Source organism: Sinohyriopsis cumingii, chromosome 4 (genome assembly GCF_028554795.1).
Source record: "Sinohyriopsis cumingii isolate HCF-2022 chromosome 4, ASM2855479v2, whole genome shotgun sequence".
Taxonomy (NCBI): Eukaryota; Metazoa; Mollusca; class Bivalvia; order Unionida; family Unionidae; genus Sinohyriopsis; species Sinohyriopsis cumingii.
This window is the reverse complement of record NC_142964.1, coordinates 98,540,402-98,557,756: the sequence shown is the minus strand read 5'-3', so window position 1 is coordinate 98,557,756 and position 17,355 is coordinate 98,540,402. Positions and strand designations below refer to the sequence as shown.

The 17,355-nt window shown below is 35.7% G+C and overlaps 1 protein-coding gene across 4 annotated transcripts in view; it reads right to left on the bottom strand.

Moving 5' to 3' along the window:
• Positions 1-17,355, bottom strand: part of LOC149801744 (uncharacterized) — a 204,032-nt gene that overhangs the window by 10,809 nt on the left and 175,868 nt on the right. For 3 of the 4 annotated variants that reach the window (XM_089956068.1, XM_089956065.1, XM_089956067.1), the window contains exons 7-8: positions 4,821-4,940; positions 3,065-3,196 (exon numbers count right to left, since the gene is read on the bottom strand). In XM_089956068.1, the coding sequence (XP_089812194.1) occupies positions 3,065-3,196; positions 4,821-4,940 (252 nt within the window). The remainder of the gene's footprint in view (positions 1-3,064; positions 3,197-4,820; positions 4,941-17,355) is intronic. The other variant, XM_089956066.1, reaches the window with a different exon arrangement.

Here is a 17,355-nt window from a genome sequence, read left to right as displayed (position 1 = left end):
ATTTTCTTATCTACCATGTACACCCAACTGCAAATGAGATACATCCAGATTTTTCAACTGATAGCTTGCCAGATGTGACTACCTGTTGACAGATGTTAACACTCTGCAGCTAAAAATGGCCCACTGACCACCAATACAAATGGATATATTGGAAGTGCTATATAATAGCAGAAAGAATGAAAGCTTGTCACCAGGTTTCTCTGAGCAGGTCCAAAACCTTTGTTATTGCAACTATAAGTCTAGTCCAACTACAAAAAGCATTGACTCTGATCTTCCATCACTTAATGCACTGGTAGTGCAGGCTCTAGTTTGTTTTACTGATTACTGTAACAAACTGCATATACCCAGTTCTGTTGACACATTATGTGATGGCAAATATGGGACTGCAGTTTGCAGTTGGACAGGGCTTATAAATGAGTATATATGGTTGTGAGATTTTATTGCACTGTTAATGGAAGTGTTTACCATAATACTTTGATATTTAATACAACTTGTTATGCTAATGAAGAGACTGAGCTACCTCTGCTCTTTTGATCCATCAATTTACATCAGCTATCAGATTTATGATATTTGCATGAAATCATGAATAAAATTAATGGAAAACACCAAGATCTGCCCATATTATGCACTGTGGTCAATCCAGACTTATGCTGTATGCTTACACTTAATGCATGGCTATTTGCTGTGGTTTTCTTTTGTTGTATTTGGTAGATGTAATTTATAATATCCATGCATAACAAATGGGCCAAAATGAAGCCTTATACTTGTGAAAAATTGGAAGACATAAACACCTTTGAATCTACAGTCAAACCTCTGGAAAGTAAATAAAAAAGACCTCTTAAGACTGATGGTTTCTTCACATAGGTTCATTTTTTTTCTCAATAAAATTTGCAGTTGGAGTCCAAAACAGTGGACCATTAAAAGGAGTGTTTTGCATCAGGGACCTTACAGAAAGTACAACTGTAGGTTCAATATGGACAGAAATGAATAGAACATGGATTTAGTAAAAAGCATTATAATTTAAACACTGCTAGTCAAGCAGCTCTTTAAACTCAAAAACCTGAAAGGAAAAGAAAGAAAAGCAAAACTTCTATTACTTTTACATGTAAAACTGTTTTTTATATATATAATTACAAATACAAAACATGCAAATATAGAACAAAACAATGTTAATAGCAAAACTGAGGGTTTCCATTCCAAGTGATATGTGTTAATAACAATTTGTGACTTCATCATTATGCAGTGTTGACAAAGACATTTATTTTAATGGTAGGTGTCATCGTGTATAATTACAAAATATGTATCTCTTTCACATCAATATATAGAAAATATTTAAACTCAATGATATGTTGTTTGCAGTTGGAATTGACATATAAGTGAGCACAGATAGTATATGATAATGTTTTGGTATGCATAATAATAAACTCTGGTTTTTTGTTTTTGTTTGCAAAACTATGTTGGTCTGTTTATATGTACTGTCATGTCAAAATACTGGCCCAAAATGATGTAATTACTTTAATTTCTGTCAACTCCGGGCAAGTTCATGAATCGAGGCATATACCATGTTGCTTAATATATTTAAATGGACGTAAAGTATTAGCAAAAACATATGATAAAACCTAATGAGTCTTAATCAATGACAGAAACTGAACTCTAGTCAATATTATGATAGAGATTATACTAATGTATGCAACTACAGGCAAAAGCAAAAACTAATCATGACTGTATTGCCAAAAGGAAATCAATTGTCTCTGACAACAGATTATTGTCAAAATAGAAAGATTGTCTCTGACAATAGCATGTATTGCCAAAATGAAAGGAATGTCTCTGACAAAAGACTACTGCCAAAATTGTTCGTCTCCGACAATAGACTGTATTGCCAAAATGAAAAGTTGTCTCTGACAATAGACTGTATTGTCAAACATCTATACAAATTATCTCATTTTTAAATATGTGAAAGATAAAACTATTTTGACACTATAATTCCATGCAAATATGGAAAGGATTCCTCACCGAATTGCAAATGAGCCAAATCATATAAACTGGTTGAGGAATTTAATAACAGAATACAGTTATTTTTATCGCTAATATACCTATGAAAAATGAACTAACACAGTCTAAAATGATGTTATCCTGGGAACTCTGCCACTGAATAAAACTGAGATGACAAGAACTTGTGAAATTCATATGCCAGAGATATGATTCACACAGTCACGGAAAGGTTTTGTTTAAGGACCGTTCGAGAAATTTTAAGGACTTAAAATGTTTTCCTTTTTCTTTTATGGAAAATGAACATTCTCAATTACATTACTTTTTTTTATCTTTATATAAAAATGTACAAAAGTAGAAGAAAGATGAATAACTAATTTGCACACCACTATAAAAAATATATACCGGCAGACTACCAATGTCACACCTCAATGGACCCACCTAATTGTATTCAATTTATTTATTTTAAATTTTAACATTTAGTATTCCTTCAGAGAAACTGATAGAGTTTCGGGCAAAATTTTAAGACTTTTCAAGGACAAAAATGTTTGGTATAAATTCTAGAATTTTTCAAGGTTGTATGAGCTATACAAGATACTGACCACTCTGTTTCGGGTACTGCATGTGGAGTATATCAGCTGTTTTTATTTCTGCCCATTGACAACACCTTCAATTAATCCATATGATAATTAAGGTAATAAAAAAATTAGAATATTAGTAAAACATTCCTTAGTTAACATTCCAAAATTGGCAACATCTGGGTTAGTAGTCTCATCTTGCAGCAAAAGCTGATTCTGTCTAACTGTCATGCTGGTTATCATGTCAAATTTGAAAAGAAAAAAAGAAACACAAAAAAGTGTTCATGGAAATACAGGAATAAATTATGACATCCCAAAAACTGCAGCTGAGAAGAAATTCTGTCCCATGCAGGCTTAGCAAATAAAGCAAAGACAGTATTATGAAGGCAGTGTCAATTGGGTTAATTGCATGTAAAAGTAACTTGTGGATTTGTGAATTTCTTGATAAACTTTCCAGTACAATTTCCATCACAAGGAGTAGTCTCCCTCAGTCTTACTTTCAGTTTCTCACTCTCATTCTGAGAGCTTCCCCTGAAAAATCCCCCAACCTTTATCTTGTTCTGCAACCCTGTATTCATACTCTCCTTGGCTGCCATTTCTGATAACCTCTCTTCTAGTCTTTGGATTTCCTAAAAAGAAAAGCAGAATGGAGAAATTTTGTAATTACTAAATATATATTATACATAATAAACAAAAATTTGTGCATTTCAATGGAATATTGCCCAGATTACTTTTTAAATGGAGACCGTTTTACCCCCAGTGACTTCTGACCTTATGGAGCTTTTCAAATCTTTTTTAGTACAAACCTGGTTGTACTGGGGGTCAAAATGATGAACGACGTACATTTATTAGATGCATATTCAGTTAATTCCTGAATCTTTTCTGCAGGAGAAATATACAGAAGCTGGGTTGGGAATTGATTGATAGGCTGTTTGAATGGAACACTGCATCAGCATGTCAAATACTGGGGCAATCTGATGAGGAATCAAGGAACAGCCATTACCTTATAATGTATCCAGAATAAAAGGGAAATATTCCATAATATGCAAATGATGGACAGAGATTCACTCTGCAATCAAGTAATGCATTTTTACATACATATATATCTTTAAACAAGAGTGATATAAATAGTATATCATGTCAAGTTACTTTATGAAACTATTTTTTCTCTTTTTTCATCCTTGAGTGACCCTAACATTGTGAGATGGCTTTCTTGTCTCAAATGCAAGCAATAAACAAAGTTTGATAATGGCTGACTTAGTTATTTTGTTGAAACTGCTTTCCTTCTTGTATAGGTAATAGGTTTCCTTCTAATCTCAAATGCAGGTCATTTATAAAGTTTTGTCTAGGTGTCTGGTACACTAGTCATTATCTGGAAACACGTTTTTCTTGTTTCTGTTCCTGTGGCCTTGAACTCTGACCTTTTTGAACCTGAAACTGGCAGGAGGTTTCTTACTTGCCATAACTGAAAGGTACTTGCAAAGTCTGATAATGACAGACTGTAGTGAACTCTAACTACTGTGGAAAACTAAAATTGTGAACAGGTGGAGGGACATGCGGTAACTCATCCATAAAGTAGGCATGTTTTACAAGTGAAATTCACTGAAAGATTGTACAAGATTTAAATGTAAACAGACTGAATTTTCAACTAAATGATAATATACAGACACAACTACATCCCACTTATGAATATTCACCTTGGCATTAAATTATAATCCATTCTGTCCCAATAACAAAACAAATTCATCAATATGAAAAGGCATGCTTTATACTGAAAATGAACTCAATATAGATAAAAAGATCACCTAAATTCTATCCATCTCAAAAAGAAAGTATCTCTCCCCACGTACATTTATTTTGTATGTACTTTATATACTTGCTATAAGTCAAGTCCAACTGTAAACTACACAGAACCGGATCAACCATTGCATAATGCACCAGAAGATCTGGGTCAAAGAAGTTTCTTAGGAATAATCATTAAAACAAATAACATAGTCCCTGATCTGCCAGCACACAAGATGGCAGATCAGGGTCTATGTTGTTTGCAGTTTAATTTATAAGTGAGTATACATGGTAATAAAGCTTGTGCAAATCATGGGAATGATTATGAATAGTAAAATGTTGTAATTATTCATATTTGCTTTTCATTTTTGCAATGATTTCAAGCACACAGCGAAGACCTATCTAATGATAAACAGTGTACCAGAATATGATGGTTGATTACACATGTAAACGCAATATTGGTATTCATACCTCATCTTTGTTCTGATTATCTTGTTGTACAGATTCCAGTTTTTCCCGCAACTCCTGGATTTCTGTCTGTAATGCTGTCACCTGTTCAGATCCTACTGGTTTCTTTTCTAGCTCTGTCACCTAAATTGAAAACAAATTTGAGCATAACTGGGAGGAAAAAATTAAGTTTTGTAAAATTTAATATTTATTCTTTGCTAACCTACCTTTTACGTCTTATGTCTGTCATACATGCCATGAGTGGGTGGGTTTAGAGAATAGAGTTTGTGTGTGTGTGTGTGTTTGTGTCTGTCTGTCTGTATGTATGTATGCATGTATATATGTATGTATGTATGCATGTATCCACATAAGCACAATCACGGCTATACAATGCATGCCAAATGAAAGTTTAGTTTAAAAAATACAAAAGGAAAAACTTAAGATAAATCTTAAAAAGGTTTTAATATTGGGATTAAAAATGCATATAATCTACTGGAAGACAAATCCTTCCAAATAAGAAGGCCAGGGCTGAAATTGGTTGGTAGGTAGGTATGTAGCTTAAATCTGACAATAAAAGTGCGCATTAAAAGTTATAAAACATAATGGGAAAAACTGAAAATCATTAACACATTAACCCCTAGCGACGAGTTAACGTGGCAGGAGGTAGTAGCCTACTGCCGAGCTATGTAGTGTCATGGTCATGCATGATACACTAAAGTGGGTGGTATTATAGAAAGGTAGACAGACGTAGCTCTACAATGATACCAAATAATCTGGAATTTCAAGTTGCACTATAAGATGCAGAGGGAAAAACCTCATTTTTTGGACCCAATTTTTTTCTACCCAAAATTGGCCTGTGGTTGGGATCCGATTTTGTGTTTGGATTTTAGACTATTTGGTCTCAGATCTTAGGCAAACCGATATGAACTGCAAACAGACAGATGAACCTTTGCAAAAAGTAGGATAAGATGGGCATTTGGAATAAAGAGTGGTCTCGATACAAAAATAATGGCTCTGTTTAGCAAAAAAATTTTTACAAATATTTTGTTTTTTAAAATCCAACTTTTACCCTTCTGCTCATGCGTGAGCCAAAAAGCCAATGAAAAACAATGTTTCTAACACAACTATGCAGTATGTTATTGAAAGATCACCTGGGATTTGGTGTTTTTGGATCTATTCAGAAATAGCTTTCAAAACGTGTTTCCTACTCGAATTTCAGGTGAAAATGACAAAAACCTCCAGGGGTTAGTGTGTTAACAAGATAAACCCTTCCTATTAACATGAATATCCATAAAGATAAAAGGTAAAAATCTTGAAAAGGTAAACATGTATACACTGAAAATGGATAAAATCTTCAGGAAGACAAAATCCTTCCAAATCAAAAGCAAATTATAACTTTGGCATCTTTTACCTTTATCTTTTGTCTTTTTATAGAAGATGTTTAATCTTTTCTAAAAGATACAGGTAAAAGATGCCAAAGTTCTTTAAAGGATTAAGACCTTAATTGTTGTAGCAAAACATGTATGTATGTATGTAGACACTGTATATGTATGTACGTAGGTAGGTAGGTATATGTATGTATGTATGGATGGATGGATTTAACATATATATATGATTATACATCAAACTGCAAACAACAAAGATCCAGATCTGATATAGCATAATGCACCTGCAGATCAGGTTGTTGTTCTGATTACTCCTAATAAATTGCACAGACCCAGATCTGCCAGTGCATTATGTAATGGAAGACCTGGGTCTATGCAGTTTGTATCTGGTCTCATCTTATAAGTGAGTATATATGGTATGAATTTATGTAAAAATGTCAAAGAAACAAATAAAACTAAATGCACTTATTCAATCAAATTTATATGTGATACCTTTACACACAGTCAGCAAATCTGCATAGATGTGTATATATATGGTAAAACAATACCTCTGGGTGAAGTCAATTCACAGTTGATCTTTTGATAAAACAATACATCTACAACAAATGATCACAAAAACATGGGAGTGGATAGGAATTTCAAGCATTTGGAGCAATAAAGTCACTGGTTTTCTGATTAAAGTCACTAGGAATTTTACCATTGTACTGAGTGACATTTAAACTCATCTGTGTAACTTTGAATATATATTCCAATACAAATTTTCAATTTACTTTAGAATTAACTTAGATAATGAAGATAAGCGAACACCGAATGATGAAAAATAATTTCCAAGCAAATTAAATATTTATAAAAAAATGAACAGTTGTAAAACCTGTATAATAAATTTTGCTGACAAATCGATGAGTGTGACTATTTTCTTTATAATACTGCTGAATGCTGATATTATAAGGGTGTGTAACGCATTTGCCATGTTTCAATATGTATTGCAATACACAACCTATGATATGATACATTATCAATACACATATTAAATGGAAGATCCTGTCAACACACTGGTTGTGTGTGTGTGATTTGGATTTTTAACGTAGCTTTTAACAATTTTTCAGGGCCCCAAGTGGTCTAAATCGCTCTCTGCTACGGATCACTGCCATCTCACCTCTGTCTGCTTGGGTTAGAGTCTCGGCCAATGTTGGTATGTGAGAAAGCTTTCCAGTAGCTTCTTGAGAAATCCCAGGTTCTACCTCCCCCATTAATACTGACCGCCATGTATAGCCTATTGTGTGCTGAAAAATGCAGTTAAACCCTACAACAACAACAACAACAATTTTTCAGTCATATTGCTACGATGTCTGCAGTGTGGCAGTTTATAGTGATGTCTAGCACTGGGGCATCATGCCACAGACATGTGGCATGATGTCCCACCCAGTCACATTATCCTGACACTGGGCCGACCAGTCCTAACACTAACCTCTTAATGCTGAGCGCCAAGTGAGGCACTGTTAGTACCATTTTTGTAAGTCTTTGGTATGACTCAACCGAGGATCGAACCCATGACCTCCAGCATCCAAAGTGGATGCTCTAACCACTAGGCCACCAAAGCAGTTCAACACACTGGTTGTATTTCCAGCATGCTTAAATCATGAATGACAGATTGCAGAAAGATCTAGACTTGACAGCTGTTTTGGTAACATTCTTATACTTGGCAGGATATCCAATATATTTTAAGTGATTGATTAATTAGCTACCATTAGTTTCATCACTGGCTCTGCAGATGCATCATTACATGAGTTCTACATGCTGAGAGAAAGTTGTCCCATTAATGTAGTCATTCTGCAACAATAATTCTCTTGAAGGGACTGATGCTCTATTGGGTAATTAGAATTTTCTGGAATTCAAGACTATTTCTTCCTTTTAGCTGATATTCTTCAGCAACAACACAAGTTTCAAATTAGCTGCTGTGGTACATACATTGGATCTTAGCTTGGCACCATTTTCATTTAAGACAAACTGGATATCATAGTCTTTTGGTGAAAACCTTACATCAAAACAATCAGCCAATCAATGGGAGTAGTGACAAAATTATTTTTAAGACAGTCATCATGACATCCATAACTGACCTTATGCGAGATGATAGATCGCTCCACCTACCAAATCATGTGACATGACCACCTGCTAACCTCCGACAAACATGCAGTATTTGGCATATAAATATGTTTCCATTTAAGAGATATGTTTATTAAAAATGATGTGTATTATTCTTAAAAATATAAAATTACAAAGCTGCATGAATTATACTGCAGCAGGCAATATTTATATTTGTTGTTCAAGTTCGTATATTAATGACCTGAGTATTTTATTTCTGTAAATAATAAATATCAATTTCAAAGCTGCTGAAGAACTTATTCATGTAAACAGAAATCTGCTGCAAAAGATGCTAATGTATTTAGTATATAATCTTATCCTTGTTAATATTATCTGGCTTATGTTATCCTGCCTTGGAAGTAAATTAATAACAAAATCATAAATAATGACTGTTTAGAAGTATACTGTTGTACATCAAAATTTTAAAGTTCTACTATGTTCATCAGACGGAATTTTGATCAGTGATGTCTGTTGATGTAAACATGTTGTTGTTGTTGTTGTTGTTATGGGGTTTAACGCCATTTTTCAGCACATGATAGGCTATACATGGCGGCCAGTATTAATGGTGGAGGAAATGTAAACATGTAAATGCATGCTTAATATATCAGATGATAATTATCTGAAACCATTGTTTTTGTACTTCTTTATTATCACATTTTTTTATCCCCACCCCTCTTTCAGCGCAATGAGAAAGAAAAAGTCACTCAAGTGTCTGAAAGATCTAGACAATAAATTATTATTTTTGGGACAATCAAACATTAAAATGAAAATTTTCAAACTTTAAAATAATACGGTCTGGGGTTGTTCAGCCCTTCCTATACAAGAACAATAATATACATCAAAGCCTGAAAGTTAGGGGGTTGTCCACCCATATTCTAGAAATGTTTATTTTTACATATGTTTTTCAATTTCAATTGTTTTTCTTTTCTTTGTTAAGACAGTGACAGGATATGCTTTCTACATATATTTATGCAAACAAACATGTTGTAATTGCCATCAATTGTTTCCATATTCAGCTGATCGTACACGTGACCAGCAGCAGAGAGGGTGAACAGACCACTTAGGGGAATGGTCACCCTTGTGTTTTACCAAAAAAAATAGTGACCACTCATAGAGGTCAATTACCACGTCTACGATTATTGTTTGTCCCAAACAGAACCGTAGACGCCCCTCTCTGCTGCTATCAATATTGGGAATCATCATCTGAATCATGGGAATCTTCATCTGTTTCATCTTCATCTGAATCTTCGGAATTTGTTCTATGTTTCAAGTAATATTCAAGTTCTGATGGTGGTTTTTCTATTTTGGAATTTATGTTCTTTCTTTTTCTGTAATAGTTCATCAAACTTCTGTATTCCTCTTCTGCTGATATTAATTAAATTATTATGTTATAATAAAATGATACATCCAGAATCTCATACTGCAAGAACAGCACGAGAACGATTAGAAACAATTAAAAAATTTCTTCCTGTCAGAGACTCATTTAGAAAAAATCTGCAAGCGCAGCAAGAAGCAAAAGTTGAGTATGAAGAGGACACTAAAAAACTGTTTAAGCCCGTCACTGCAGCTACTAAGAAAGTTAGAACTGTCATCAAAGAAGATCTTCTTCCGGTATCAAAACAAACTGCAGCGCTGACTGAACAGACGAGGGAGATTTTACGAGACCTTCCAACTGGTATAGCCGGGAAAATAGCTGCAGCTCAACCTCCACCTGTTGGTGAGAAAATACTTGAACGTATTGGAGAACTTCGTACTGAAGTCGCCGATGTGAGAAAAAAACTTGCATCTAAATCCAAACCAGCAGGAGAAAACGTAGAATTAATTGCAAAATTTAACGAAGGAGTTGTTGAGGAAATTAGAAAAACTGAAAGAGAGAGATTACCTGAAGCAATATTAAATAGTATATCTAATAAATCTAGTATTTTAAAACCCCGTTATGAAAAAACAAATGATGATAATTTCATTAAATGGATATATCGCGTATATTACAACAAAAAACAAGCTAGAGGTCCAGAATTTGAAAGACTTAAAGAGGAAGTAAAAAGACTTTATAGAGAGAGACTGGAACAACTAGAACAAGGAGAGTCCTCCCAGTATCAGCTTCCTCCACCTCTGCAACAAATAGAACAACAACAATCTTCTTCGCCACAGCAAAGGTTGATGTCGGAAATTAAAAAGGCTAAAGAGTCACTTAAATCACCCTTCTCGAAGAAAATTTCTGCACCGAAAATGACATTTACACCGACAGGTTCACCACATGGATTTCGAGAAGGTTCACCCCCGGCCACCACTGAAGTACTTACTCCGGTAATGCAACCACCAGTATTTAAAACACCTCAAGATGAACCTAAAACAGGATCTGGTTTATGTCCTGATAATATCATCAATGACGTATCACGGTTAGAAGTTCTCATAGGAGGAAAACGTGCCGGAAATAATTCACCAGAAATAACCAATGAAGCAGCTGATATTTGTCGGCGACTATTTCAAGGTGGCATCATGGATATCGGCGTTTACCAAGAACTTATTGATGAGCTCGTTGATGACTAGTTGTTAGATAAATGGTAAATAAAATAAGATGATTGTGCATGATAATCATCGTAAACCCACACAGGTTAGAGCGGTAAACTCACGATTACCAATCTATAGTGTTATTTACGGAGATGGACTTGGTGATGTCATTCGAGGATTATTCACGAGGATAGCTCCAAAAGTAGCACCTGTAGCAAAACAATTATCGATGAAGGCTATTGATATTGTTCGTGATAAAGCTCCGGGTGCAATTGTCAATGTTGCTGGTAAGGCGTTCTCGGCGATCAAAGAAAGATTATCACGATTATTGCGACGAAAACAACAACCACCGGTGAAACTGGCAAGTACTGAGGTGATGCCCTCAGACGTAAGTAAAATAATAAATCAAGCTGCAAATCAAAAACTAGCGGCGATATCTGAAGAAGCGGAAAAAAATATAACAGCAAATTTAATAGCAGGAAGTGGTCTTCGTCGACGATGATCATCATTTGGAAAAATGGTAACTATAATAAAATGTTCAGGCGCGAATCAGACCCAGCATTTGATATGGAGGCACCTGTCCTTAAGTACGAGTCAGTACGTGATTATCAGTTTTATTCTTATGACGCAAGACAACCAAATCATCCGGGGAGAATCGAATTACAGGTTCATGATACAAGTAGATATTTCTTGCCCGCTGAAGCGTTTATTGAAGTAGAAGGTACACTTGTAAAGGATGATGATACGGCATATGGTGCCAATCTGCGTGTTGGTTTTGTCAACAACGGAATTATGGCGTTGTTTGATAGCGCCACATACATGATTGATGGAAAAAATATTGAATCAATTCAGAAGGATGTTGATGTTGCTACAACAATAATTGGTCTGGCGAGATATTCTGACGACTTTACAAGATCAGCTGGTCCAACAATGATGTTCGCTAAAGATATCACCGACAACGCTGATCATGTTCAGTATACCAAAGTACGAACACCAGTAGGTACTGCATCTGATCCACAACCGGTTGCTGATGGTCCTGAATATGCAGCCAGACCAGGTGCTGCTTTTGATATTGTAGGAAGCGTTACTACGACTTACAACTTAGGGTTTGCAACACGCCGATCAGCGCTGTCAGGAAATGATAGAAATTTTTCGTGTGCAATTCCATTATCACACGTCTTTGGATTTTGCAGAAATGTTAGAAAAGTCATCTTTGGAGCTAAACACACAATTGTGCTCGTAAGAAAAGGTAATGATAATGATGCAATCTGGCGAGGTGCTGGTGTTGCTGATGCTGGTAAAGTAAATATATCAAAACTTTCATTGTGGATGCCAGTAATGACTCCATCTATTACTGAGGAACAAAAATTACTATCTTTTATGGATCAAGGTGGTAAATCATTGCTATCATGGTTAACAGTAACCACAGATGCTGCTCAAAGCAATATTAATGGTTTATTTACATGGCATATAGCATCACAACAGGGTGTTTCTGCACCACGACATATTTTTATTGCACTACAAAATAATGCTCGGACGAATAATCAACAACGTTCACATATGATATTTGATAACCTTGGAGTTAATGAAGTTTCCTTACGGATAAATGGACATCAAGAACCAACAGAAAATATACAACTAAATTTTGTTCAAAATCATGTAGCGCGCGCATATCATCGTTTAATGTCATTCATGGGACGTGATCAAAATATAGATACCGGCTTGCAAATATCACAACTAGATTTTACAGGTCTATATCCGATTTATTATTTTTCACTAGAACATCTTGATTTATCCAAACAATCTGTTGTTGATATACACTTTCGAGCTCATGTTACTAACCCTCCTCCTGATATAGCTGGTCCACCAATTGTTCGCGGTGCCTACAAAGCGATCGCGGTCATACTTAGCGACAAGGCCATGTTACTTGAAGGTGGCAGTGGTCGAATGAGGGTCGTTGATGCACCGGTGGAAAATCTTTAATCGTGTTATTTAGAAAAATATATTTTATATAAAAATGTCGTATAGTCATGTTAATGTTACTCTGACCCCGGGTCAGGTAAAAAAGCTTCAATCAAAAACCGCCAACAAATGCGGAACTAAAATATCACTAAAACGAGATCATATTAGTGGTGGTCCAAACAAATTATCGTTGACAAATAATCAGATTAAACATTTCAATAAAGCCCTAGAATCAAAAACTGGAGTTCAATTCCGTCTCTCCCCGAGCGCCATCAAAGACATGGTTAAAACGGGTGGTATATTCCCACTACTTGCGGCCATTCCGGCATTAATAGCTGCAGCTGCTCCAGCCGTAGCAAAAGCGGCCGCGTTAGGTGCTGTTGGAACAGCCGCTGGAATGGCACTAAAGAAAGCAACAGGGAAGGGGTACAAAAAAAAGGGACGCGGTCTAAGATTACCGGGATCTCGTTGGGGGAGAGGCCTAAGGCTTCCAGGATCATTTCGTTAGACGTTCCAGCATCAAATTTTGATTTACTTGATGCTGCTAAACGATTAAAAATATCCGCCTTTAGAGGTGTTTTTATGCGAGATCAATTACCGAAACAACCAAACAAACTAGAAACAGGTATTATTAATCTTGACAAACGTTCCGGACCCGGTACTCATTGGGTATCATACGCGGTTGATCCGCGTGGAATTGTTTATTTTGATTCGTACGGGTTAGCTCCACCTGTTGAATTTATCAAGTATGTCGCACCACTCCACGCAACAACCAGAGGTTCCAAAGTTTGGTATTCAACGCTACCCACACAAACAATGACAGATCCGCCAATATGCGGCCGTGAAGTAATTAATGTACTCGACGCTATATCAAAATCATCCAGGCCGCCACATAAAGTCGTGCACGATTATACAAGCAACCGATATGTTGCGCGTAAAGCATTTTAAACAACGGATCTTATTATAATGGTTGACATTTACGGAAGATCTTCACGCGTTAAGAAAATAAAATCCGACGTTGATCTGTCAAAGTATGCGACTAAAGATGACCTCGCTGATATTATGAACTTTGCTGGAGTTGATCCAGATGAGGTTGTTATTTTTCAAGATCGATATGGTAAACTAAAAACCAGCAATATCAAATGGAATGATATAGTCCGGCGAGTACTTGGTGCAGTTACAGATAATATTCCCGTGTTTACTGACGGTGGTAGAATCAGAGATTCAAGTGTATCATTAGCAACCATCAGAGATGAAATTGCAAAAAGTGTTGCTAATCGCGTGAGAAACACCGGTGACACAATAACAGGTGAACTTATCATGAACGGAAATAAAATAGTAGTTTTAAGAGATCCAACATCTGACGAAGACGCAGCAACAAAAAAATACGTCGACACCGTAGACGGTAAATTATCCACGTTACGGGCTGAGTATGACGTTCACGCAGGAACTTTTGGAAGATTTCGAAGAAATTTTCAAAAAACCGATGATACCATAGATAAATTCTTCGGTACTCCACGCGCCATTGACATGAAACTCGTTGATATCAAAACTGACCTAGACACGATCAAACAAACACAGCAAGACGTCGTAGCGGGAATTCCTGAGATTGTCAGTAAAACCAATTTGATTAAAATTCCAGCTGCAATAACTCCCGGGCATATCACAAACATCGTATGCACGGTATCATCTGGATTTGCAACATGGTCGCAGCAAAATAATACTATCAAATATACCGCAACAGTCACTGGCGTGTACAGGCTGTCTGTGTTTTCCGCCGCTAAGTTTGAAATATTTACAACGTTTCCATGGCGTCATTCCACAGACAGGTTTTCCGGGGTTGTATCTGTTGTATTAAATAGCGGAACCGAAGAAATATTTATTCTGGAAGCAGATGATAAGAAATTAACCGCAACATCCTTCTGGTGGTGTTTGGAATTTGTAGCTGAAACACCTCAATTGGTTACGGCATAAAAATATATATGGACGGTGCACAATACAGATACAATCAAGCGCGTGAATGGCAGGCTGCGCTAAAAGATCAAGTTGATCAATATACAGTAAAAGTAAAAAAATATCGACGACGATTGGTTATCGTTGATGTGATTGTTTATTCAGTATCCGCTGTTGTTGCTGGAACCGGTGTAATATTATCAGCGTTGACAACGATGGCACCAGTAGCTGTAACTATCTGTATTTCAGCAGCAACAACTATTGCAGGTGTGCTTGGTATCATCACAAAAAAAATATATACTTGTACGAACGAAAAATTATCCGATTACAAAATAAAATTACATACAGCGACGGTAGCATACTCGAAATTATCCTCGTTGTTATCAGCGAGTCTCAGTGATGGAATTATATCTGATTTCGAATTTTCAATGATGACCAAAATATACGATGAAGGTATTAAAGATACAAGTATCAATAATGACAGAATTACTCCAGCAGATCGTGACCAACACAACTCCGCCAAAGATAACGATGATCTCGGTAAGTTCAACTAATCCTGAATTTAGTGTTAATTTTCCTATTGCAATTCCAGTAAAAGAAATAGCACTAGCACAATTACGAGTATATTACAGCTGGCCAAATATCAGATCAAAATCATTTAATGGTACACCAGCAAATAATTCGCTCGTATTTACTAACAACAACAAACCCGATGGAACACCTGACTGGGTTGTTGTTGGAATACCAACCGGCAGTTACCAGATTGAAGAGATCGGTGAGGAATTTGCGCGTAGAATAAAATCAATAACAGGAAAAGAATCAAAAATATCAATAAACGTTCATGAGCCGACGTTGTCCTCGACGGTTGAAATAAACTCGCCTGATTATGCCGTTGATATTTATCAATCTTCAATCAGATCCGTGCTAGGATGGCCTGAAATATCACCACCGATAACACCGATACCACCAGAACCGAAAAAGTCTGATTATGTCACGGATAGACAATTATATCATCAAATTTATCCATCATACGAGGTGTTACTAAGTATTTTAAAAAGTAAATCGATGCTTGGCGAGTTTTACTTTCGCGAAGATATTGAGACATGGTCTTTTATAAATCAGGGGGAGTGGAAATATGATGTGAGGTTTGATCGGAGTGATATTATTAGTTATTTTCAGGAAATCAATCAAGAGTGTAAAAAACAACTAGATCAACTAAATCAATATTTTAACGAACATATTTTTGACATATCAGCGTCATCGCGTGAAAAAATCATCACGCGTGTGGAAAGATTAAATCGGCTTATATCAGACATGGAATATTTTAATAACCGAATAGTTCAGGCGATGGTTAGTCTTTTAAAATCACCTAAAAATTCTGATGCAAAAGCATGGTTAGAAAAATATAAAATAACAGAAGCCGATGTACCAGATTATAAATTTCCCGGGTATAGTGTAACCGAGTTAAGAAAATCTGTCAGTGATGTCATTGATGAGTTTTTTCCTAAAATACTCGATGCATGGAGAAAATTAATTCCGCCTTCAACCGTTCTCAGATATGATAATGATCCACACGGCGGCGGAAGACACGTATCTCCGCGGATCGTTAATATAACACCGACGGTCGCGGTCAATCTGGTTTGTGACGTAATCGATGGCAGCTATCAAATAGATCTCGGAAGATCAAATCAGGCTCAACAAGGATACATCCTGTACACGTTCACACCACAGGTTCCCCCTGGAAATTTAATCGTGCAAGAACCAACTAATCCCGTGTATTTGCGGTGTCACAATAATATGTTAACACGAATCAATTTTAAACTCACAGACCACCTTAATCGCTTGATTGACATACGTGAAGAAGAGCTTGTAATAAATCTGTATGTAAAGTCGTAAAGACTTTTGTCTTAAGGATTTCTGTTCTAGGACTTCCGCCGTAGATCTTCATGTAATGGAGGGTTTTTACACGCGAGGATTTCTTAACAGTTAGAAGAACATTTGTAACAGAGATCAGAATCAAATTCGATCAACTTAAAAAAATATTTTATTATTACTAGCACAAATTTGTGTTTGGTACAAATTAATCGGCCCAGGCAACTAAAAAAGCTAGTCGATGAAAGTAAAATTAAAATTTCTATCACAAAAAAAATAATATTTATTAATTTTCCCGATTTTTACTGAAATTGTACAAATTACTTGATTTTGACTACCAACTACCCCCTCAGAAACATAAAAATGCACGAACTACTTGATTTTGACTACCAACTACCCCCTCAGAAACATAAAAATGCACGAACTACTTGATTTTGACTACCAACTACCCCGTCAAAATCAAGAAAGTTCTAACCTTGTCAAATTGTTCCTAATAAATTTTATTTATTATAAATTAATTTTATTTATTAATAATATTATTTTTACTGAGATTTTTATTTTTTTTTTACTAAAATACAACGAAATTGCTCAATTTTCCTGATTTTGACTACCAACTACCCCGTCAGAAATCAAGTAGTTCGTGCATTTTTCTTTGATTTTGCCTACCAACTACCCCGTCAGAATCAAGTAATTTGTGCATTTTTCTTGATTTTAGTAAAAAAAAATAAATCCTC